At 53.1% G+C, this 23,970-nt stretch overlaps 1 protein-coding gene across 1 annotated transcript in view; it reads right to left on the bottom strand.

Moving 5' to 3' along the window:
• Positions 1-2,740: 2,740 nt before the first annotated feature.
• Positions 2,741-23,970, bottom strand: part of NRP2 (neuropilin 2) — a 58,849-nt gene continuing 37,619 nt past the window's right edge. The window contains exons 13-17 of the mRNA XM_026088126.1: positions 19,922-20,184; positions 18,833-18,929; positions 17,606-17,647; positions 8,016-8,084; positions 2,741-6,212 (exon numbers count right to left, since the gene is read on the bottom strand). Coding sequence (XP_025943911.1) covers positions 5,908-6,212; positions 8,016-8,084; positions 17,606-17,647; positions 18,833-18,929; positions 19,922-20,184 — 776 coding nt within the window. The 3' untranslated portion in view covers positions 2,741-5,907. The remainder of the gene's footprint in view (positions 6,213-8,015; positions 8,085-17,605; positions 17,648-18,832; positions 18,930-19,921; positions 20,185-23,970) is intronic.

The raw sequence follows: 23,970 nt of genomic DNA, 5'->3' as shown, positions 1-23,970 counted from the left end.
CTTGCCTTTCCACTGTTTATGCCTTAAAATCTTTTCATCACCTTTTCCTTTTTTTATTGTGGGGTCTGTCCGGGCTTTATTTCTTCTCCTCGGCCAGATTTATGCGAGTTGTCAAGTCCTCCAGCCATTTGTCTCCAGCTGATGACAGACTTGCCTTCCCCCTCCCCAGCCCCAGTCAGATTCATGGCTGTTCTTACGGTCCTTTAATATTTTAATGCTCAGCCTATAAATTTCATTTTCTTTAAGCCTGCACCCTTCTGCCGGGCCGCCCTGGGCCGCAGCCGCCAGCCGGGTGCGCGCCTTGCCGTGGCCCCGCTGCGCAGCGCGTGTGCGCCGTGCCGAGGGCCGGAGGGGGGGAGAAAGCACTGGAAACGGGAAGCGTAGCACGCATTTACTTTTCCACAAGCTCAGGCGATTCCTCAAAACTTGACAGGAATTGACACTTTTTTCCTTCAGAGCCATGATTTGTTGTGGACTAGTTGTGCTTTTTATTAAAATGCTATCGCGGAGCGCTTAAAAAGGCTGGCGTTACAGCTCCCCGACTTCCGTCTTTAATAAATGCATCCTCGCCTTACATTTTTCCCCTCTGATGTGTCGGCTGGGGGACTCTCTCTCCATCTCAGACACACGCAGGCTGCTTAAATCAGCCTCATTTCCCTCTGAGGCAGGGAGACGTTTTGCTCTCGGGAACTTTTCACGCCCCGAGTTAACAAAACTTCCCCAGTGCAAGGGAWGGATGTGACATTGCGCGGAGGAGTTGGTGGAAGCGGGCTAGGTTATTGCTGCTGCATGAAGGGCTCCCCAGCCCTGTTTTAAGCACATTGAATGTCTTTTTCTTTTTTCTTTTTCTTTTTTTAAATATGAGGTTGAAATTCTTTTGGCAGYCGCTGTCCTTGACGGCGGCTGGAAGCGACGCCTCCCAAAGACTGTTCCCAGTGCTGCCKCCGGGTTTTGCCAGGGAGTTTTGCAAAAATCGGGTGAGCACAAACCCCTGCTGCTCTGCCTGGGAGCCGTGTGCCTGGAGGAAGCCGGGCTCGAAGCCAGGGCAGGATCGCTCTCTCTGCACCCCCAGGGACCAAGGGGGCCAAAATAGCGCTCGGCACGCTGACAGCATTTGTAAAGAAGTCGGTCAGCTCTGTTACTCGGGGTGAGATTGGCAGCTGATCTGAGGGGCGACGAAGCAGCCCTGCACYGCTGGCCGGGGGGGCTGATAGGAAATTATCAGCAACATCTGGGAGAACTATTTCCTCTGGGTTTGTAAACATTTAACGAAGGAAATGCGAGCAAAGTCTTCTGCAGCCAGCAGGCCGGAGTCGCCGCTGGCTCGTCACGCAGCCCTCCGCAGTGGCACGAGGAAGGAGGGCAGTATTTCTTCCCTTCATTCCTGGCGTCGGGACCAAGGAGGGGGGGTAGAGCTGCTGAGTGTTTAATTTAGCTCTTTCCATTTCAGATAATTGTGKTGCAACCCGAGCTGCGATACAGGAGCCCGGAGAGGCGTCATTCCCTCTCAGCACATTAAGGATTAGTTATTTTCCTATTAAACTGCTTCAGCCATGGTAAGTTTGCTGGCTTCAGTGGGCTGCTGCGCAGAGCAGGCGTTGGGAGTAAATCCTGCACGGTCGGGTGCAAGCAGCAATACGGACCTATTGAATTCAATGCAAATTTTGCTATGGGCTTGCATGGAGCAAAAGATTGCAATCAATCAATCATCAGCCGTGGAGGACATGCCGGCGCAGCCAGAGCCCCGTCTTGGGGCAGCCTGGAAATGGTGAAATCGGTTTTGTTGGCCCGCGAAGCCTCTGATTACTCCCATGCCAGGGCAAACTCGAGCCCCCGCTGGGGGGGAGGCACCGGTGAGCATTTYGCAAGCATCGTGGTGCGGGAAACCGGCCCCTCTTGGGTCCCGCCAGCCCCAGAAGGACCAACCCCAAGGTGACCCCAGCTCATGCTAAAATACTAATGCTTTTGGTGTTACGAAGTGGACGTCTGCCTCCCCTTCTGCTCCCTGTCCAAGCGGGAGCTGCAGCCCATCTATTAGGTTTCCAGCCCAGCCAGCGCACGCAGTCTGCTGTGCCTCCCCTTTTCCTATTACCTGCTTCTGGCTCTTCGCTTTAGCAGTGGCGCGTCTGTAAGCGCCGTGATTTACGGGCGGCGTTACGGCAGGACAGGCCTGACACTGATTGAGTCGCTTATCTGCCGGCTCCGTCCTGCTCCCTGACAGCCTCTCCCCCAGGTATCAATCTGCACATCACCGCTTTATTCCTGGGTGAGGGAAGAGCTGTCAAGGTTGCAGCTACGCTGTCATCTTCATCCAAGCTGCCAGCTGCCCTTCATCGCTTAAAGAGCCTCTTTAACACCGGCACGTGGGGAGGCAGGGGGGCGACCACCTTGGATGTCGGGAGACTGCGGYGGAACGCCTCATGCGCAGGAGGTGCCTGGGGCCTGGTGGATCGGCTCTCGTTTGTCAGGAGCCCCGCAAATACACGAGAGCTGCCACGGTGTAGGTTTAGCCCTGCCTCTTTAGCCCCGCCAGCTGCGAGAAACGTCAGCTGTCCGCCCCAAGGAGCCCGCGCTGCACCAGAGCTGGGCGGGAAGAGGTGACGGCTTCCTCCCGCCAGCCCGGCCGCCTGGCTGCCGCCGTGCCTCGGTTTCCCCGGGGGGTTCTGGCAGCCCGCAGCCCTCTGCCTTCCGTTTGCTGGTGGTTGTTCTTTCACAAATAAAAAAGGCTGCTGAAACATAATCTCTACCATAATGTTTATTAAATAGTAATTTTAAAAGGTTTTTATACAAATCATATAAACACGGTTTGAATTTTTTTTTGTTTGTTTTGTTTTTTTACACTGAAGAATCACAGTAAAAGCTCTTTAAGTCCATAAGTCCTGGCTCAGCCAGTGAACGGTCAAATACCTTGAACTGCAAACCTTGGAGAAGTTCCATTTCTGCATATAATTTCTTAATGGTTTAATTCCCATGCTCACCCCCGGCACCTTCCCACCAAAYGAACTCACTCAGTATTGCAGCCTGCCTGTTAGCAACGCGTCCTCACCCTCAGCGGGGTGTGGAGGCAACAGCAGATTTCAGCAACGGCATTAACACTGACTTCTTTTTTTCTTTTTTTTTTCCTGAATTTCACAAAGGGAATTGCGATCAGCAAACCTAATACAGTTGCAGAGGAGGATGCAAAGAATTGAATGCACTGACTTCTTGTTTTTTTGTTTTTTTTTTTCTCCCTGTTAAGGTTACAATCAAACACAGTTTTCCGTAGTAGAACAGTAAAGCACCCAGCAGAGGTAAGTGAGGTATCGGCTTTGCAGCATTTTCGGCCTGCTCCTGCCCGGTAAGTGCACATGCGTGGTCCCTGTACTAACCAGCGGGGAACGGGCAAGCCGTGCCGAGTTAGTGCCAAGATCAGCAGTACGCTCCTGCCCCAGGTCAAAAGGTACATGAACACGAGTCAGTCCCACGGGATAAGTCACAGACACAATACAGACAGCGAATTCACGCGCGTGTGCAAACACACTACTTCTGGATATACGGATATACGAACTCTGCTCTCTGTACGCCTACTAGACACCATAACGTTACCGTTTTAATTATATACTTTCACCTATTGTTTGCCTAAGTCAACTTTTCTACGGTAYGGTCCTTTTCCATTCATCCTTCCCCTCTCGTGTGACTGGAAGGGGGTAAGATCATAGAGTAGCAGCAATCCAGCTTTGAAATGGTCTGGCACATTTCCCCTTACCGCGGGCGTCTCCTTTGCACAGTGAAAACCCCCTCGAATGCAATTTGTACGTGAGGAATGCCAGAAGGAATAAGGTGGTTCGAATGGAGGATCTGAGATACTTCCACTGCTGTTTCTCTTGGGCACACAGCGTGAATTAAAAAAAATAAAGGATTTTGTGTGTGAGTCTCGGCATGTGTGCGTGGAGACAATGTGGATGTTCTGATGACACAGCTGCTAGTATCTGCTTCAGCAGTAACACATGCCTGTTTCTTAGAGTGGATAAGGGGCTTTTTTTCCCCTAAAAACTTGCTGTCTGATGGAGCTTTTCATGAAACACTAGACAAATGCTTTTCCTATTCCCAGTGCCCTGACAAACAGCTGTGGCACTGTCCCCGCTCCTCTCCTCTCCAGATGTTCCTCATCTCCCCAAACACCTGCCCTCCTGGAGGACCTGTTGCTGGGATTGGGCAAACTGGACGTCACGTCACATTGCACCTTCAGCGCTCCAGGGTTAGCAAGGGGGGGGGGGGAAACCATCAATCCCTAACCCAAAATAGTTTGCTAATTTAAAATCAGGACATTTCAGGTACTTCCAAAGAGCTCCTGAAAAAAACAAACCCAATGTGCTGGAAAAGTTCTCGCTTACATATGTGCAAGCTGCTTTGGACAATCCACCTGTACCAAATTGGAAATGAAGGCATTGGTTTGAGGCCCAGCACTTGAATGTTTTTCCTCCATTAAATTGTCTTCATAACACTCCTAGGTGGAGAGGTATCGACTGTGAGACAATATAGCCAGACCACTTGAAAGTAGAAGGATAAGACTTCTTCAGCGAGGCTCTACCCAGTAGAGATCCAGTGAAGAACAGCAAAACGATGGGGAAGGATGAAGGCCTCACTTGTTGTCTGATACAGCACTGATCATCGGATGGCGGAAAAATACTTCTAAGGCACTTGTTTAAAGTAAAAAACGACACCAAAAAAATGTAGCTCATAAATCAGATTGCAGGTTTTTGCTACTGATCTGAAGCAGTGTAGCTTTGCTCTGGAGGGGAGAAGACGCCGGCACCGGCAGGAGCCTGCAGCTGCGGGGAGAGGGGAGTGCCGCAAAACCAAGCGGCCCTGGCCGGCACGCAAGGGTTCAACATCCCGCCGCGGTCCGTTTTCCCACCCCTTCAGCCCGAGGCCTCTGCCGTGTGCCTCAAGGTCAATGCCTAGTGAAGCCCCCCTTTCCAAAAGTCTGAGCTTTGGGAACCGGACAGACTGTGTCTTTTGTTTGCTGCAATTTTCTCATTATGCCCCCCCCCCCAAAAAAAAAAAAGAAAAAGAAAAAAGGGCAGGATCAAGAGGGGTGGAGAGAGTCAGAGAAAGGCCTTTCTGATGAAGGCCTCAGCTGTTTCAATCCAAGATCTGGATTTAATAAATGGCTCTTATTCACAAATCACTTTAAGGCTCTTCAGCGTCTCTCAAAGAGGTGCTTCTACACACAGGGTTTCCTTTCCATTTTGTTTCTTAATGACTTCAGAAAGCACTGTTGTTGCCATCGACAGTAAAACCTGCATCGTGTCTTTCCCCCTGCCAGGAGAAGGAAAGTCAAAGGCAACAACCTGCTCCCATCTTCAGGACTAGAAACTGCAGCTTCTGGGGTTTAGCATGATGTGCACAAATCCCTACAGCCAAAACAGTATCTGGGTGGGGGGGGGTCTAAAATGGACAGGGTCTGTATGTGTGTGTGTGTGTTATTTCTAAGGACAGGACAGCTGAAGAAATCCCTCAGCCTTCTCAGCAACTTATCAGAGAAAGGAAGTGGGAAATAACAACCAACATCTAGTTTCTCACATCCAAAAGGTAAACCATCCTCCCGCGCCACGGCTCAGCCACTCACGTCAGCAGAAAATGAAGATGAACCAACAAACAAGGGTCTCGGCTCCCTGCCTTGCCCTGCACAGTCCAGGTCGTGAAAACGCCCATCCAGTCCTTGCCGACCGCGACCCGCTGGCCGGCGCTTCACGGTCGTGGCCGGTGGCGGGAGCAGCGGCTCCCCCCACCCTCGCTACTCCCGGTCGGGTCGCTTGAGATTATGGCATTCAGTTCCCGTAGAAAACAGCAAAAGGTAAAAAGTCATCCCCACCAGCCCACCTCACCGGACCGCGGTGTTGAGGGAGATCCCGAGGTGGCCCGTCAGGCCTCCGAGCAGCACTTCTGGTGGTTCATTTTGACTTTGTGCTTGATGCCGTCGTAGAGCTCGAAGTTGTAGTTCTCCAGGGTGGTGGAGCTGCGCGAGGACAGGCCGGTGTAGGAGCAGGTGCAGTAGAGCAGCAGTCCGGCGCAGATGGCCCCTAGGAGGACGCCGAGGGAGCTCATCGCTATGATGGTGACCAGGATGGGATCCAAGGTGTAGAGCCAGCTCTTTTCTTTGTCCAGCTTTGGGGTTCCTGGAGAGTTAGTAGAGAACAGTGTGTCGTTCCTATCCGATCCAAAGTAATCTGCAGTGAAACGGGCATTTATTATCCAGGGATCACATTTTTGTTCATATGACACATTTCTTACATGAAGCTGTAATGGCCAAAGAGGCCACCTGAGCTCTCAGTTGGTACATCTTGGCAGGGTTTGCTAACCCCTGTCCAGAAGTGCTGAAGTACCCAATTCCCAAGAAAGTTAGGAGCCCTAATTCCCTTTTGCATCTCAGTCTATGTTAATAGCATACTAGCTCTGAGACTCTGGCCCTTCAAGGGCTACTGAGTTCAAAATTATGGAAACAATCTGTCACAGCTCCCAGACTTAATTTTCTCCATCTGCAAGTCGAAATGCCATGCAAGCAGCAATTAATGCTTGAAAGTTCAGTTCCACTTGTCCTAACACAAATACAATATATTGACTTTGCAGGGTTGCTTGCAGTTGAAAAAGGAAAGAAAGAAAAGAAAACTAATGTCTTTGTCCAGACACTAAGTCACCACTTTAATGTACATTCTCAAGTGTGCTTTGGCTCCTAAATTCCATCGAAGCCAACGTTTGTAAGACTCCTAGATAATTTTGAGGATTTCTGTCTAACTTTACAAGTAGGCACTCATACCATGTTGTTTGCTGTCTGTGCAAAATCATGTAGACATGGGCAATGTCCCCTGCGGTCTACATTTGGCACTGAAGAGGGGTATAATTCAGCAAATGAAAGGTTAGTCACCCTTGTGTCTACAAAGTGGAGGAAAGCTGGATGCTCCAAGAAGGTCAATTGAGAGAACCTAAATTACACTCTTAACGTAGATGGCATGAGTACTCTACAAAGCGTTAGGCAATGACATATGGTAAACTGCTGTGTACCAGGTAATATATCTGCCTTGACGAGAAGAAGGCCTTAGCTACAGAGCTATAATTCACTGATGTCATTTGCTATTTTCCTGTCAGTGGGCTGTGGATCACTGTCTCTGCTACGCCATGGGGCACTCTGCAGAGGGCAAGCCCCTCACCTAGAATTAGTGGAGCGTCTGTGTCAGGCATTTGTCAAGCACGTTGCCTCACCAGAAGCCTGCCCACGTACAACTCCTTCCCTCTGACAGCCTCCATGAAGCAGGGAAGGAGGCTTATTCTCTCAAAAACCACACAGCAATGACATCTTGGCTTCAAACTCGAGGCAGGGAAAAGCTTCAGCTAAAACCTCCGTGAAGATGTGAGAGCCAGAGCCTCTGTCAGGGTCCAAGGATTTCAGCAGCATTGTGCTCCTTCACTTGCTGAAGGGCAACCCATTTTGGGGAGGTTAGGGAAATTTCTGAGAGTTAGGAAGGATAAGCGGGTTTCAAAATACAAACCTCCTCTCAGATTGCTAACATTTGGCTTGAACTGGGCTGTTTGCTTTTTCTCAGCCCTACATTGCAATTGCCTAGAACTGGTGGTATAAATTTGGAACTATGGAAGGGAGGAACGACATTGGTGACTTTATTGTAAAAAGAGGGAAAAGAAAGCTAACTAATTTGTCCAAGACTACATGAGAGGCCCACAGGAAGGTCAAATGAAGGCGAGGTTTCCTAATTTCCAGGCTCCTTGCTGTATACCACCTGCTTCTTCACCTTGCACAGCTCTGCACGATGTGGCAGAGGCAGAGCATCATCTGTGGAAAGGGATGAAACATCTGAGAGTCTTATCACAACTGGCGAGAGCCCGACAGAAAGGCTGCGCCAGCCCTCTGCTATCCCCAGCTACAGAGGATGTCTTCAGGGCTGGGAATAATTGTGGCATCTGACACTGAAAAGCAAGCTCCCCTCAGCTAAATCACCACGTGGCATTTCAGTACCAACCATGATCGTCGTCGTCTTCAAAGCCTTGCTCGGGGATGGGAAAGTCATCCTCCATTCTTGGGAAGTTCACTAGAACAACAAAATGGGAAGCACCGTTTGTTTAAAAAGGCCATTTGGGGGCATTATTGCCAACGGTCACTTGGTTATGGGACCTGCCAGAAGAAAACAATATTTGAACTACTGCAAAGTTCCTCCTCATGTGGCCAAAGTCAGGGAATACTCTTGTACACTCGCGATAACAACAGGATCTTCCCACTACATCACATTTCATGTCTATCAAACAACCAGCTTTTAAGGAGAGAGAGAGAGAGACTAAAAAGCAAAGAATCCAGGTAACTTGAATAGCACTAAAATATTGTCATTGGTGCCTTCATAATGGCCATAATTCACTATTAACATGTTCATGGGTATTATCCTTATAACTTCCAATAGGATCTTAGTACCCATCATTACTTTCCATTAATGCTAGAGTCATTTAGCACACTCTACTTTTCATCTTTCCCCATACATCTTAGTGGACACAGAGCTCCAGTGACCCAGATTCTCTTTGGGTTTCAAATAAATTCACAGTAATTTGAGGAAGTCATGTATCATCATTACATGTTTTAATGCAAAACCTCATGGAAATGGGGAGAGTGGTAAATGGGTGTCCATATCTAGGCATTTATGTTAACATCTCTCTAATCCAAGTTCCTTTTATGCTATTCAGCATAGATCAAGCACTAGCAACCAAATGCACACGCTGCAGTCTGAGCAGAGAGGTAAGTTATTTTTCTGCGCAGTCTTCCTAGCATTATCTCTGTGTATAGAAATGATGTTTCTTTTTCAGTACTCCAGAAGAAAATGCCCTTTCATTTCAACCTGCTTAGGGTTTTTTCAAAGCTGACTGCAACTTGGGGTGCTCAGCTGAAAAGACAACTTGAGAAGAACAGGAATGCAGGAATACTAGAAAGTGGTAGAAGTCACACCCCTGAAATCGCTGTGGTCGAAAACCAAGGCTATTTTATGTCTTGTGCAGAAACAGCAGGAAGGATTTTACTTAAAAAGGAGATTACTTAAAAACAACTGACCAAAACCAAAGAATGTAACTTGTGCCTAAAAGCCATGTGCAAAGAAATTATTTGAAATTTCATGAAGGAGTATTTGCATGTATTTGGGCAGAGATTTAGGCCTGGAGAAGGCCTCCTGAATCATCGCAGCCATCTCCTTGCTCTCGCAGGCAAAGCTGTTGTGCAACCCCTTTCCGCAACACCTCGAGGCTTGCTCTCAAAGGAGGGGGCCTCTGCTGACCTCCAGCTGACTGCGCACCACCTCCTGCCACCAATCCCAGCTGTTAGACCCCGTTTCTATCTCAGCCTGACAGCATSTCACGTCAGAGGGGCTAAACATGCATCACAACCTCTGGGCAGCCTAATTGGCACGTGATTTACCTTAACTTATATTGGTGCTGTCCTGGAAGCTGTGGCAAACAGCACAGTCTGGTGCACACCAGCCTAATCGCATCTGGGACTCCTCCCCGGGGACTGATGGCTACGATCCTCTGCCCTGGTGCTAACGATCTCTTCCCAAATACTCATTCTTGAGAACTGCCTTTCGCCCTCCTCGAAAGGATTCAAGGCTTGCTTTGACTGCTCAAGTGGACCTGGCAAGGGGGACGCACAGGCGACGACGCTCGTCCCTTCCGGAGATCGGCTTTGTGTTAGTGAGTCGGCTAATTACGCTGACGCTAGGCTGCTGTTAGCTTGTTGAGGAAACAGAGGTGCACAACATCTTCTGTAAATCCTCATTTTAGCAGCAAGTTCACATGATTTCTCAACACTTCCCGAAGTGACAGGCCCAGATGGCAACATCTTCGAGTTGGGAGAAGTGCCTGAGGGCCTCGTGCAAACGTTTAGAGCTGAACATGTGGAAAATAACTTGCAAAGCAGTTCACACTCGCAGGCGTCTGCTTTGCTAGTTCTCAGCCGTCTGAAGACAAGCAGTGATACTCTGCCATCAGCCTCACCCGTACAACCCTGCAGAAAGTGTAGGTTGCACAAACATATGCAAAGGTGGGAACCGGACCATAGTCTGCAAAAGGAAGCCAAGTATAGGGAAAGTAGGTGGAAGTCTTCTGCCTTTCAGTGTCCCAGCTCCTCTGAATTTTGTGTGAGAACACATTAGCAATTTGGTGCTCTTTTTTATTTCCCTGGGTAGTTTTGGGGTAAAAGCCAGAGAAAGAAAGTATCCGTTAATCAGTGCTTTCAAAAGAATAGCAGTTCTTCAAGTCTGAAAGGAAGGAGCATGGGGAAAACTTGAAAAGAGAACATTTATACAAAACCCTAACCCAAAATCTACTTACTCCTTCAGCAATTTTCTCAATTCCCTATGCTAATATGACTCCAACTTATGCTTAAGAACTATCTTCCTCCTCGTCGTTTCACCTTTCTCCTCAGGCCTGTGGTAGGACCTTATTAATCCGTTTTCCACACGCCGTTTGATTGCTATCAAATTGTATGTCATGTCAGGCAGCGCGCTACACTGGTTATGGAAAAATATAACTCGACTTTGCTTTTTCCATGCTGGGGTTTCTTGAGTCATTAACAAAAATCAGTTCTGGCTGTGTGGCTGTCTGTGGGAATTGAAGCTGGTGGTCTCAGCTCAGTTCCTGGTGGAGATGTTTTCCCGACACAGAAAATAGCCTGGTATTTTCATTAATTAGGCTCCTTTGTAACAAATCTCAGCAATATTGTCACAAATGGAACAGGCCATGAAAGCTGACCCCCTCTGAAAACAGCTCACAGAAAAACCCCGCAAGCTCTTGGGCAGAACAGGGAAAACGGGTACTGCCCTGTCGTTGGTAAATGGAGAACTTCCCTCTTAAAGGGCAATTTTCAGGCACAATTTACCCGGCATTTTGAAATGAAAAAAAATTGCTAGGGAAAGGTAGGCAAGGAAGTTAAAGGGAGCCCCTGTACCTAAGCGTGAGGAGAGCTTTCTCCTGAGCCCTTCCTAAAGCGCGTGCTGAATGATGGCTGTGAGCATCTAGCCGGTCATGCTGAAAAGATGATGTTAGCGATGTCGCTGGAAACGGCCGGATGCCGAGAAAAGACCGCTATCTATTGGATCGGAGAGCAGAGCCAGCTAAAAGGCTGATTTATGGAACCTGGGAGCAGAAAGAGGAGATCCTAATCAAAGATAAGCAGCGCCTTAAGTACTGTGTCCATATAGGCTCACAGGCAGGGGGAGCGGGATAGAATTAGTATTTGCAGAGATTAAGCAGCTTTAATGTACATCCGTTTTAAAATAGTAGCAGCGGCGGGAGGGCTTGGGAGGAGGAGGGCGGCAGGTAGGTGCAAGAGCAACCGCCGCGGCCGCTGGCGCCGGAGCGGCGCCACGAGGCCGGCCGGCTCCGTCCTGCCGCCCGGACCCGGGCGCAGTGTCCCTGCCTCGGTCCCGTGCGTGCACCAGCAGAGGGATTTCAGCCCAGCTCTGCCCACGGCATTTTTTGCCTTCCTTGTYGGCAAGGCTTCGGGCACCCTCTCCCTCTCTGTTTTCTCCCATGTGCACGTTTGTTTTGAATTCTGCTCGGACAGTCACTGGAGCGCACAAAATGCAAATTGCAAGTGCATGGGCTTCGCTGAGCTTACAATTAAAGCAGACGCCAAAAAAAAAAAAAAAAAGGAAAAAAAAGGAGAGACGTGGGTCCTCGGCTTTGTTTGTGTTTGAACAGCCAAAGTGAGGGATCGCATCTGATTTTTTTTTTTTTCCCTCTTTTTTGTTGATGCTCTGAATTCCTCGCAAAGCCAGGAAGTTTCATTGCAAAGCTAAGCCGAATGTCAGGGTGAAGAGCACGACAGAAGGAAAACAAATGCAGGAAGGAAAGAAAAACCACTCGAACTGGCAGCAAAATATACTTTAAATGAATTTGAGACGCTGCTGACTCTTCCAAAGGGGCACCTAAGAGGGCCAGCTGAGCTCCCCGCCAGGCTGCGAAGGCAGCTCCTCCTCCTCCTCCTCCTCCTCCTCCCGGGGCGCCCCGCGCTCCCTTTTGCAGACAAGGAACGCGCTGCAGTTTCCATGACTGGCTTTTGCAGCGGCTCAGCAGCGTGGCGTGCTGCCGGGCCCGGGCAAGGCGGTGTCCCGTCTCCAGATCCCTGGCCCCAGAACGCCGCGCAGTCGCGGTGAGCGATTCAGCAGCAAGCCGCGCTAGCCAGACCCCCAGGCCACCCTGCGTGTCAGCCCGGCCGCCCGAAAGCCCCGCCGAGGAGCGCTGCAGGTGCGAGGCATGCAAAAGCCGCTCTYGGCAGCCCGCTGCCGCGAGCGCATCGAGCGCCCGGCCGGGAGCCGGCACCTTGCCCGCAGCGCCGCGGGAGCGGCCGGAGCTTCACTTTGCTAGAGGAAACCGTCCCGCTGCCCCGCAGCAAAACGCCGAGGTAGGAAACGCCGCTTTGTGCCGCTCGGCGGTGTTCTCGCTAGCAAGGAGAGAAGAAGGAAGGAAAACCCCAGATGTTTGTATAAAAATATCATCATTTTATTACATTCCACACAATACATCTTCAAAGAATTTCAAATTTCCACAAGATAATTTTTCCACACACACAGGCAACTGGGCAACGCTGGGGATGTCACGGCTCGAGGAACGGGGGAGAAGGGGGGGGGATAAAACCCTTGACGTGACCTTTTGCTTCGTCTTTGGTGATTTTGGTTTTAAAGACCGGGTGCCACCCTCTCCTCGCTGCCCCACCGCCGCACGCTGGCCAGCGGAGCCGGAGGGGAGCTGCTAGCGGGTTTAGGACCAGGCAGGGATCTGACCACGCAAATAAACACGAACAAGATGGAAAACCTTGCTCACTGGAGGTACCTTTTTTTTTTTTTTTTTTTTTTGCCTGCAAACAGATCAGAGTTATCGATTCCAGCTGCTTTCGCATGTCATCATGCAGCAAGCTGGGTAAGGCATTTTCGCTCTGGGTCGCAGCGGCCACGGTGCCGGGTCCCCCCGGGCACACCGGCTGGGCTGGGCTGGGCTTGCTCGGCGTCGCCAACGCTTGCAGACGCAGAACATGAGCAAATGCAAAACTCAGCGACGTCCGAGCAAGCCAGTTGGCCGTTTTTATGATTCAGCAGCTACGAATCGGGCGGAGGGAAAAAAAAAAAAAGAAAAGAAAAGAAAAAAACCAACCTCAGACCCAGAAAGGGGAATTACACTCGTCTCGTGAACGTTTCCAGCAGAAAGACACAGAGGAGCCCTCTCCCCCTTCCCCGTGCGAAAGCAAAACCGTCAGCACCCAGAGCAAGGCTACTTACAAAATAAATAAACCTCCAATTCTCACGAAACTACAGTATTTAGCATCCGCCTTAGATCTGCTGAAGTCTACGCGTTCCCCTAAGGCTGGCTTTAACGGATACAAACTAAACATTCATTATGAGCTTCTCTGGTATAAGGCAACTTCAAAGAGATTCAGTGGCGGGCAGGGGGCGAGGAGGGTCCCCCCTCCCCAGCAATGGCTGTGGCATCGTGCTGGCTGCAGAAAGGGGAGGATGGAAAGACCGTACTTTTGGGACGTTTCTGGTAGCCGTGCAAGGTGGACATTGCTACTGTCCAGCCTGGCCTGGTCTTCTCGTTTTGCACCCGGGACAGTAACGCTCTCAAACAAGAAACCCAGCCAAAGCTAGATAAGGCAACAAAAAAAGCATTGCTCTCTTCCCCAAGTAAACAAATCAGGATACGGATCATAAATGGGGTCCCAGACCTTCTGGAGGGGAGGTGGGGGGGGTGGTTAAAAAAAAAAAAAGGAAGAAGAAGGAAAAAAAAAAAGCATTCCCTGTGCAAGTAGAAGCAACACAAGCAAATTAAAAAGGGGCTGTTTCTAAATATACATTCAGTCAGTCAGTCGGCCGCACGCGCTCCCATGCACACTTACATCCAGATTTAGCACACAAGCTTCCAGACTTGCCGTCAAGTTTCCTTGCAGGTTGCCTACCGGGAGGAGGAAAAAAACCCCAAAAACCCCTACCAACAAAAAAAATTACTCCCCAAACGGAYGAAACGAAACGAAGCCACCCCGCCGGCCCCTCCGGCAGTCCTCGAGAAGCGCTCGAAGGGGAGCGTTGGCTCGCCGAGTGCCCGGGGCGGCGTGTCTCTTCTGGCGATCCGAGATGCAGCATTAGTTTACAAAAGTTTGTCAAAGATTCAGGGCGGGCGGGCGGGGGGGATGGAGAGGGCCGGAGATGTCTAAGAGTTCACACGTATGCTAGGTAAGGAGGAAAGTGCAAAACTGAGGCAACGTATCTGAAGTCTTAGTTTCTGTCTGTCTGTCTGTCTGTCTGTTTTTTGCGTTGCGCTCGCTGCCGTCCCGCCTTCCCGCCGGGCTCTCAGCAGCGCGCGCTGGGCTCTTGCTCTAGCTTTATGGTTAGGGTGGGCTCCACGGCCCCGGGGGCCCCGTTGGCATAGTGGGAGGTTTTGTAGGCGATGGCGTGATCGCTCTTCTTGGCCGCATAGCGGAAGCGGTGGTAGTGGAGCACCAGGGCCAGCGCGACGGAGACCAGCACCACAACAGCACCTCCGGCGGCAATAACGTAATACCAGTAGGCTGGGATGGGCTGCACTGACACCGTGTCCACTGTGGGCTCGGTCCCTGGCGGCAGGGTTGCCCCTGGGGAGGAGACACAGAACAGGGTTGCGAGGTGGGAGGCATGCAGACGCGCACCGAGAAACACACATGCTCGCAGAGGGGGCGTCCTCCGGCTTCGCCGCGCTCCCCCCCTTTCCTTTTTTGTGTTTTTTCATTAATTAATCAGGCTGCCTGCATGGCAATGCAGATTCCATATGCATGCTATTTTTTCTGGCCTCAACAAATGGTTTTTCCCGTCTTTTTTTTTTTTTTTGGCCTGCTCCAGATCAGCCGCCCGGTTTTGTCTCCGCATGACAGATGTTGTCGAGCAGTGACAAAACACGTCGCGTTTCTAATTGGAGGAAGACCGTCATCTCCAACGGCTCAGGAAGTTACGGCAGAAGACTGGGAAAGAAATTAAGGGGAGAAGCATTCGTCACTCTCATGGAGACGGCAGTGAAGAAGACCTCGCCCTCCGAGCGCCCCGCACAGATTTGTCCTCCCTGGGTGCCCCACTCAGACTTAGAGAGCCACTTYGGGTTTTTTTAGGGTGAGAAAGGGTCGTTATGATTATTTACACTGACTTCCCGCAACGACAAGGCTGCAAATTTCCACCCAGCGCTCATCCGCATCAGCAGCTTGTGCTTTCTGGAGCTGAAGCAAGCCAGGACCAGGAATTCATGCTGATAAACCAAGCGCACACAGCCAGGAGGGACCGGGAAAGCCGCGTCTCCCTGCAAACCCGAGGCTTCGCTCCGGCCCGTCCCGGTTAACCCTTCCCGCCCTGCAGCTGCCGCGCGTCCAAGGAGGGGGCGGCCGTGCCTGCGGGTCGTCCCGGGACACGGCGCACACATCTGGTGCTCGTGCCTCCGAGCTGTAAATAACGAGGGAGGGACGCACTTGGGAAAGAGCAAAAACACCCTGGGGAGTGCCCGGCTTTGAAAGCAGCAAGGGAGGCCCCTCTCCCCCCCCCCCCAAAACACTGCCCCGCGAGCACGGCCACCGACAGACGACGGACGGCTTGTTCTGCCACTGCCGGCACGGGAGATGCCGCGCTCGCGGCTCGCTGGCGCGCGGGGCAGAGGCCAGCAGCGTTTGCGCTCGCTGACAGCCTATGCTTACACAGCGCCTTCCCCGCGCGAGAGGTTCGCAGGCATTAAGCCTCGCCTGGCGCTGATGTGCGCGGGGCCGGCGCCGGGGGGGGAGCGCCCGGGGTGGAGGGGGAGGAAGGGCGGCCGAGGCGCCTGGAGAGCTCGCTCGGCCACCCTGCGTCATTACGCGCTCGCGCTCGCTCCCCTCCGAGCCTTGGCGAAGCCGGTTTCCCACAGCCGACCGCTTGCCCGGCTCCCGCTCCCCGCCGCCCGCGATGCCTGCTCCTCGGGGCGAGCCGCGGTGGTGCGCTGAAAGGTACGCCGGCCCCCCGGCGCTGCTCGCCACGCGCTCCCCAGGCCCGCGGGCGCGTGCTTCCCGCCCTGCTCCCAGCCGTCGTGAGTTTTAATGGCATCCGACCTTTTTCAGATAACCATGTGGTAGCGGGGAGCAGGGGGTGCTACAGAGTGTCTCAGTACCTCCTCTACAATCGTTCTGCTCCAGCTTCCCTTCTTCTCCAGCCAGGGACTTATCCCCTCCTTCCACTCCCTCTTTCTTTTGGGCATCTTCATCTGCCTCAGATTTTAGTAGCGCTCTTGCTCTCTCCGTTCTCCACCTTTCCTTCTCTTTTCCCTCCGCCTTGTTCCCTTTCCCTGCTCCTCTGTCCCACCTTTTCCTGCCCGCCAGCCGGGGAGCCCTGCTTTCCTGTTCTCCTTGCAGAAACATCTGCGGGGCTTTGGGAGGGGCTGAAGGTGAGGACGCAGCGGGAGGCTGGAGCAGAAGATGACACTTGCATTACAAGCCCAGAGAGGGAAGGATGCCGCCCGGGAAACRGGGACCAGACCAAGGGGAGCAGAGAGAAACGGTTTCAGTGACGACCGCCGTCAGCCGAGCACATCGTAGCAGCTTCTCAGTGACACCGTGAGTCTGAGGAGCAGGATAAATAAGCAGCCTACAGACAAGCAAGCCAAAATTCCCTGGAGTTATGGCACGGATACGGCTGTGAAGCACAGCGTTACACCCCGAGCCCAGCCACGCGGAGCGGCCCCGCAGCAGCAGCGGCGGAGGCGGCGGCAGGAGGCAGGACGCGGCGTCCAAACGAAAGCCAGCGGCGCTGCCCGCATCAGCAAAGCCTTCAAGATTTCCGGGCAGCCCCGAGTTTGCTTTCCATCACCACACAGCCCCCCAGCGTGGACTCGAGGAGACAGGCAGTAAAACAAAATCCAAACTCAAAGCGGGGGAAGAAGCCCCCCAAGGGACTAGCTGCATCCCCCCCCCCGAGGTGGGATAGCTTTCCCCACCCCAGGGCGAGAGAAACAGCACCCGCGCTGCCTGCTGCGCGAGTGAGGCGCTCGCTCTCAGTCCCTCGCCCTCCTGCTGCTCCGGGGGTGCGATCGGGAGCACGCCGGTTCCTATCCTTCAGGCTCATATTAAGCTATTAAATGCACCATTTCACCTTGTTTTCCTGTTATTGACTGTCACCTCCAGAACGCCTCGCGGCTGCTTGTTCTCCCACGTCGCCTCTCCCTTTCCCAGCAGCTGCAGCAAGACACCCCTCACCGAGAGAAGGACCCTTCCCCGCGCCAGCGTAAGCCCTGCCACCTCGTTTCCCTTGTAATTGGCGGCTGATTTTTGCTTTAAGTCTTTAAGGCTTTCCTTTGCACGGGGGGCTCTCCAGGAGGTGCCTCCGGGCGGGCAGCCCCAGGACAGCGGGCTCGGGGCGCCCCCCGGCGCGTCCCCCAGGAAATCAGGCGGCCACCCTCTGCCGCGGGGCGGGGGCTTCTCACACGCTTGCCCTTCCACCGCTCAGAGCATTTGCCGTTCGCGCAAGCGCCCGATTCATCCTCCTTTTTGCCTTAGAAGCCCATGCCATCAGAGAGGAAACACTAAAATAAGCGCAGTTTTTACCTGGAGTGTGGAAGTTCTCACCTGGGAAAGCTGTGATGGGTTCTGCAAAAGAAAACAAAAAAAACACCCTAGGGTTAGCAAGAGGAGTTTTGGACTTCAGGGAAAATATGTACTAGGTTGAGGGTCATTCGGATTCAGCTGGTTGCCCTGAGTCATCCAAAGGCAAATCCCCACCTGGCCCAATGACGAAACTCTGAAAACCCCTAAAATTTCCAGCAGTTTGGGTTCTGGCTCCTGCTGGCATGAGTATCTGCAGAGGGAGCGTGTCCCTTCTGGCTATCTGTGCCATGCTCTGCTCCCTGACGGTGCCAATAAACAAAGGCAAGTGGGGTTTTTTTTTTTGAAGATGCTTTGAAGAAGTAATCTGTTACAAATTACTGGATCTGAAAAGCAATAATCAGTGCTTATTACTGATTACTTTCTCACAGAAGTAATAGACTTCTGATTATTTTTAGATTACTCCTGCATTACGCCTGTGAGTCACACAAGCAGGCTCCCGYGCTGCTGAGTGCTCTGAAATCATCGCTCAAGTTCAGAATGCGAATGACACATTTGTCAAAGGAAAAAATTATTGTGACTTATTAGAGGTCTTTTCAGGCTGGAAAGGAATCAGATTACTTCCCCGGACTGCATCTGAAAAACAGTAGCCTGCGCTGGTGTCAGTTATTCTCCTGGCTCTCACGGCGAGGAACGGCACTGTACTCTGCCTTTTCATTATTATTTTGGCGACATCGGAAATGACCCATGAGTTATGTTAGAAGTTTTCAGTGACGGCCCTTTGTTGCAGCTGATCTGAGACAAATTCTCCCTACAGTTTCAGGATTCAGGCTCGGCTTGCTGGAATGGGACGAGTCATTCTGTGTAGCAGCCTGGTGTTATTTTTAGGGCTGGCAACGCTTGAACCTTCATAATTTACTAATGCGCGTGTTTGGAAGTATTAAGCGTTAGGTTCATGAGGCCCAAGATGCAGCAACGGTGGTGCGAGGTGAACTGCTGCGCTCGCACGYGGGTGGAAAGGAAATGCTATCGGTGTTAATCATCAGCCGTGCGTCCCTCTAACGCCGTAGAAGGCAAGGGATTAAGCCACCACAGCCGAGCCTTTGCACGGGGAGCGTGACGCGTGGAGCGTGAGCCCCGCGGGCAGACGGGACCAGCAGAGTTCAAAGCACCCAGGAGGCTGGGACCGCTCCCCCTCCCGTTTTTTGGGGGTCCCGGCGCTGCACCTACCCATGCAGTTCTCCAGGGGGATGTCCGTGCCCAAGCGGATGTCGTCGAGGGCGAGCTCTCCCGGGTGGCCGTTGCGGATGAACCCCTCGAACACGATCTGCGAGGAAGCGGGACGGAAATGTCACCGTTGAGCCGGTGGAGGGGGCTGCGATGGCAGCACGCCGGTCCCGCTTCCCGCAGTCACCGGCCTGACCCCAGGGAAGGCCTCTCYGGGAGAAGAGCTCGTGGGGGACACCGTCACAACAACCGGGCCACGATCCCCAGAAGGAAGGGAGGGACACCGAGGATAAAGCTACACTGACTGTAAAGGGCTGTTCCTGTCAACATGCCATAAGAAGCGTTGAAATGTTAGAGAARGGTCAATTTATTCCTGCTTAATCGCAGGCAAAATATATTTACAAAAATAAACAGTCGTTAGCTCCGAGAAGCGCTGAGCGGAGAGGCTTGCGATATTTCCATAATGATGCTGTTATTTAGTTAATGCCTATACATCCGCATGCAACGCACAGAGCAGCCAGCCAGCGCCCATMGCTCTCATCTGCAGGCACGCTGCGCTCGCTGGTGTTTTAAGGAAAGGCTGGGCGAACGCGTGCACGCCAGCGATGCCGAGCCGGTGCCGTGCCCGCCTTCGCTTTCCGCCTCCCGGCGCGGACCCAGGCGAGGGGCGGCAGCCGCCTCCCGAGCGAGGCTCTTCCCGGGGCGCTGCCTCCAGCCGGTCCTCGCCTCTTCCCGCCCATGGGGACCACCGCGGCATCCACCCCTGGGGGCTGGGCGGGGGACCGGCCACCGCGGGACCGGCTCTCCCTCCCCCCCCCCCGTCCTCCTCGCACGCCACCGCGGGGGCTCAGGTTGGGGGAGACCAAAAAAAGGAAGGAAAAGCGTCTGCAAAGGGGGAGGTTTGAGGAGGATAAAAGGCAACAGGCTGAACAAAGGCCCGAGCCTGTGCAGAAGACAGGCACTTGCTGAATAACAAACAGCGTGTCGCTCGGTTACTATAGCAACCTGGGAAACAGTGAAAACAGCCCCGCGCCCCGGACCGTGGTGCTCCCGGAGCGCGGTGCTCCCGGAGCGCGGCGCTCGGCGCCTTACCCGGTACTCCACGTCGTAGCTGGGCAGGATGATGCGGCCCTCGCGCCACTCGTCCCCCTGGTCCTCGGCGATGACCCACAGCGCTTTGCTCTCCTGGCTGGCCTCCCGCCACACGCGCAGCATCACCCCGCCGCTGCCCCACGCCTGGTAGCGGAAGACCATGCAGACAGCGCTGCGGGGCAGGTAGATGGTGGGGCTGACGAGCCGGGCACGCTGGCCCTCCCTCCTCCCCCTGCTCTGCAGCTGCAGGTAACTCCTGCCGTCTGTTCAGGGAAAAACAAAAGAAAGGAAAACCCAATTACATTATTTTTGGTGGCCACTGGCACCAAGCATCGTGCCTCCTACCCTCAGTCCTCTGCTGGGGACCACGGGTGGTGTCCCACCTGGAAGCGGGGCAGGGCAGTGAGGTCCATGAAGATGTCCCCTAGGCTTCTTTCTTTCTCCATCAGACAACTGGACCTACCTGTAAACACAGGCGGGTGCACACATGGGCAATGGGGGGTCTGGCTTTTGGGTGGTCCAGCTGGGAGCAAGGAAGCTCTGGTGAGGACAAGGGCATTTTGGCCCCAGGCCAGCGGCCACAGCCCCACACTTCGATATATGGGACGTACGTGGGTTGAAAACCAGCTGCAAAGACAGATCCTAGAGGGCAGGATTTGGGGACTTTGGCCCTTGGGAGAAGACGGAGACGAACCCAGCACTGCCGGAGCACCTGCATGCCCAGCAGCACCGGCTGGCTCACTCCGGAGACGCTGGCGCATCTCAAGCCCAGATCCCACGCTTCTGCGGGGCATGAGGGGTTGAAGGAGAAGCACCCCCACACACCTGCGACGTCCGGCCAGAGAGGCGGCTCTGTGCTCGGCAGCCCCCCGCGTGCACTACCAGCCCCACGCCAGCCCCCGGTCATGGTAAGGCACGTGCCTTTCTCACCAGCACGCCGGCATCATGGGAGACCGATTGACGTAATTAGAACAAGTTAAAGAGCAGTTATAGTCAGGAAAACTGGCGCCGCAGTAATGACATTGTGGGGGGTTCATGGTTATTCTGCTTGGGATTTGCTCCGTGAACAAGCCTGAAGGGGGTTTTTCTAACTGCCAGTGCCGAAAACTCATCTCGGGTTGGGGACATCAAGCTGTGCTCTTTCTGCCTCTTTTCATCCCCAGCAGTAAACACGCCACAATCAGGATCTAGCCGGCAATTTCTTCCGAGGATACGCGAGGCAAAATGCAAGCCCCACTCTTGTTCTTCCATAATGCAGCAAAATCGGCCCTAGGGCACAGCGCAGAGGAAGGACCTGGCCGCAGCGAGGGAAGCAAGCAAAGGGGACGACTGGGTAGTTGCAAACCTGAAGGTGGTTGAAATACAGCACGGGAGTCATTTTCTTTAATATTACTTTTTAAGTTGTGCCATGCTTTTTGTCAGTGCTCAGGGTGGAGATTTGGTACATTTGCTATTCCAGGAGACATCCAAAGCTGAGACTGGCACTGGAGATGCTTGGTATGAACACCGATAGCTAGTTCAGGTCTGATGGATCAGGGCTCGCATGGCCCTTGGCCCCATTGCAAGCTCGTCACTGCCAGGGAGCTGGGCCGAAACCAATCACCGCGAGCTGCAAAGCTTTCTAAAATAAATTCAGCACAAGACACCAGAAAGATTTGCCATCACTCTGCTCCTCGGATGTACAATCAAAACATTGCAAAAGCGTATCCATCCCATATGAACCTGCACTGACTTTGTGGCGTGAAGGACAAATCTGTCCCCTACCAGCCACATGAAGAAAGAGCAACTTTCTCCAGCAATACTTCCCAGCACCTATGAAATGTACTTGGCCCACTTGCCACTTTATGCCAACAAACACTAGCAGAAAAAAGATGAAAGCATGTTTGCCCACTTCTGCTCGAGTGACTCACTTGAAAAAGTACCACGCCGTTCCCTAATGGAGGAGCGTTCTTGTGATTTACCTCCGAGTGGTGGCGGCGGAGAGGTGGGCGACAAACAAGTGCAGGAAGGGGGGAAGAAAGTGCCAGCTGCACTCGATGCCTGAGCAGTGATAAGGCGTGATAAGTCATCAAGGTCTCCTGAATTAAAACTCTCTCTCTGTAATTCTCAGCAGCCTCTTCAAAGAAAAAAAGCGATGACGACAACAAGAAGAAGAAAAAGCAACAACAACAAACAAGGTGGCAGAGCAAATGTGACCGTGACCGCGCAGTTATCTCAGGGCTGCGGGGAAGTTCAATCTTTGGGTAACAACCCTAGGAGTGACGGGCTTGGGCACCCGCGAGCGGCTTTTACAGGGAGGGCTGAGCGCGAGCAGCCGAGACCCGTGATGTCGTGCGAGGATGAAGCTGCTGGATTGCACTGAAGGCTAGCTGGACCTCCCGAAAACCCCGTGAATTTGCTGTGACAGCCTGAGTGAGGGTGCTTGTGGCGCTACTTGTTGAAGCAGCATGTGGGAGCCCAGCGGGTCTGGCTCTGCTTGATCCGTAAATGGGAGGCTTGGGCACCGAAAGCACCTGGACGGTGCTAAAACACTGGGAGGAAGACTTGCGATGAAGAGCTGATCAGTTCCTCCAGGATCGGCAACGCGTTGTAACCCCTTTCCCAGAAGCCAGCTTTGCAGCCCCTATTCCAGCGACGTCCCCCACTGCCCGCGCTGGCCCCAGCAGCTCAAAACGCTGGCGCGAAGGCTGCACCCATGGGCCGCGGTGCCTGGCCGCGCTCACATCCTGCCGGCCTCGCTGCCCTCTGCCAAGAAAAACACCTTCCCCCATCGGTCTGAGCAGCCCAGCTGGAGGTTTTCCAGCCAAACGCGTCAGGTAGGATGCACACAAGCAATTACTGAGATTTCAGATTCCCTGAGCGCTTCCCCCACGCGGGGTGGTGTTGCCTTGCAAGCAAGCGCTGCTCCCACGGAGGAGCCACGCTGAACTGCCTTCGCTTGCATCCCTCGCAAAGGTCACCGCGCTCCTCTTTACGGCCGAGCTGCTTCCGCGGGGCGTTGTAGCGACAGCGCCGCGGCCACCTCTCCTTTGCAAAGCCAGGCTGTTGCATCTCTGCTCCCGCGCGGCCACCGGGGCCGGGCGAGGTCCCCCTGCCCCCTGCCCTGCTCGGGGTCCGTGGGCCGTGGCCACCTCTGCCGTGCTCAGGGGCGCCGCCAAGCCCAAGCGCCCTCGTGGCTGCAGGGTGCTCTGGTAGCACGGGGATGACAGCTGCATGAATATGCAGATTGAAATTGGGTAGGTATTACATTTTTATTTTATTTTATTTTATTTTGGGCAAATCATGCAAATTCACCTCCCAAGGTTGCCACTGTAATTTCAGTGACAGGCCTCTCCTCAGTGACAGACTTGCATTTACRAAGGGAAATCAATCCTCCATATAACTAATATTTATATTAACTAGATCACTGCATCTGATGGAAAATCCCCTCAGTTTTGATTATGTGTTAATTAGCCTGCCAAGTCCTTGCCATTTTAGTCTCTAAATCAGTCCGTGAAAAGGCATAAAACCCCACACTCGCCCAGAAGCAAGCGTCAACCTCCTCTTCGGAGGACAGGCCATTACATCCTCTCTCTTAATTAAGCCTCGTGTCCTCGAGAGCGCCGAGGCACTGCGAGTCCCTCCGGCTCCCCCGGGGAGGGCACCGTGTCCCTGGCGAAGCGAACGCCAATTAGAGCCTGACATACACGCCWCTGAGCACTGTACGCCCCGTCCACCTCCAGCCGCGAGGACGGGATCAAGGCCTCCGGGCAGAAGTTCTCATGGACTGCAGCAAAAAATTAAAAAAAAACAAAAAACGTTCTCTTTTACAGATCCCATGGGAAAAACACAAGGATGGTGAAGGGTCACCGACAGCTTAAGAACAGCTCAACGTTTGTTTTCCTTACAAAGGGAGCTCTTACGAAACTTCAGAGCACTGCAAACATTCCCGGCTGGAAACGCACTGGCGCAAGCGAAGCTCTCCCTGCAGTGCCGCAGCCGGCGTGAGCCGCGAGCCGCGAGCCGCGTCCCGACCTCGGGGCGGCCGGGCCGGGGCCCGCACGCGCAAG

This window comes from Apteryx rowi, unplaced genomic scaffold (genome assembly GCF_003343035.1).
Source record: "Apteryx rowi isolate R43461 unplaced genomic scaffold, aptRow1 scaffold_12, whole genome shotgun sequence".
Lineage (NCBI taxonomy): Eukaryota > Metazoa > Chordata > Aves > Apterygiformes > Apterygidae > Apteryx > Apteryx rowi.
This window is presented reverse-complemented; position numbering and strand designations above follow the sequence as displayed.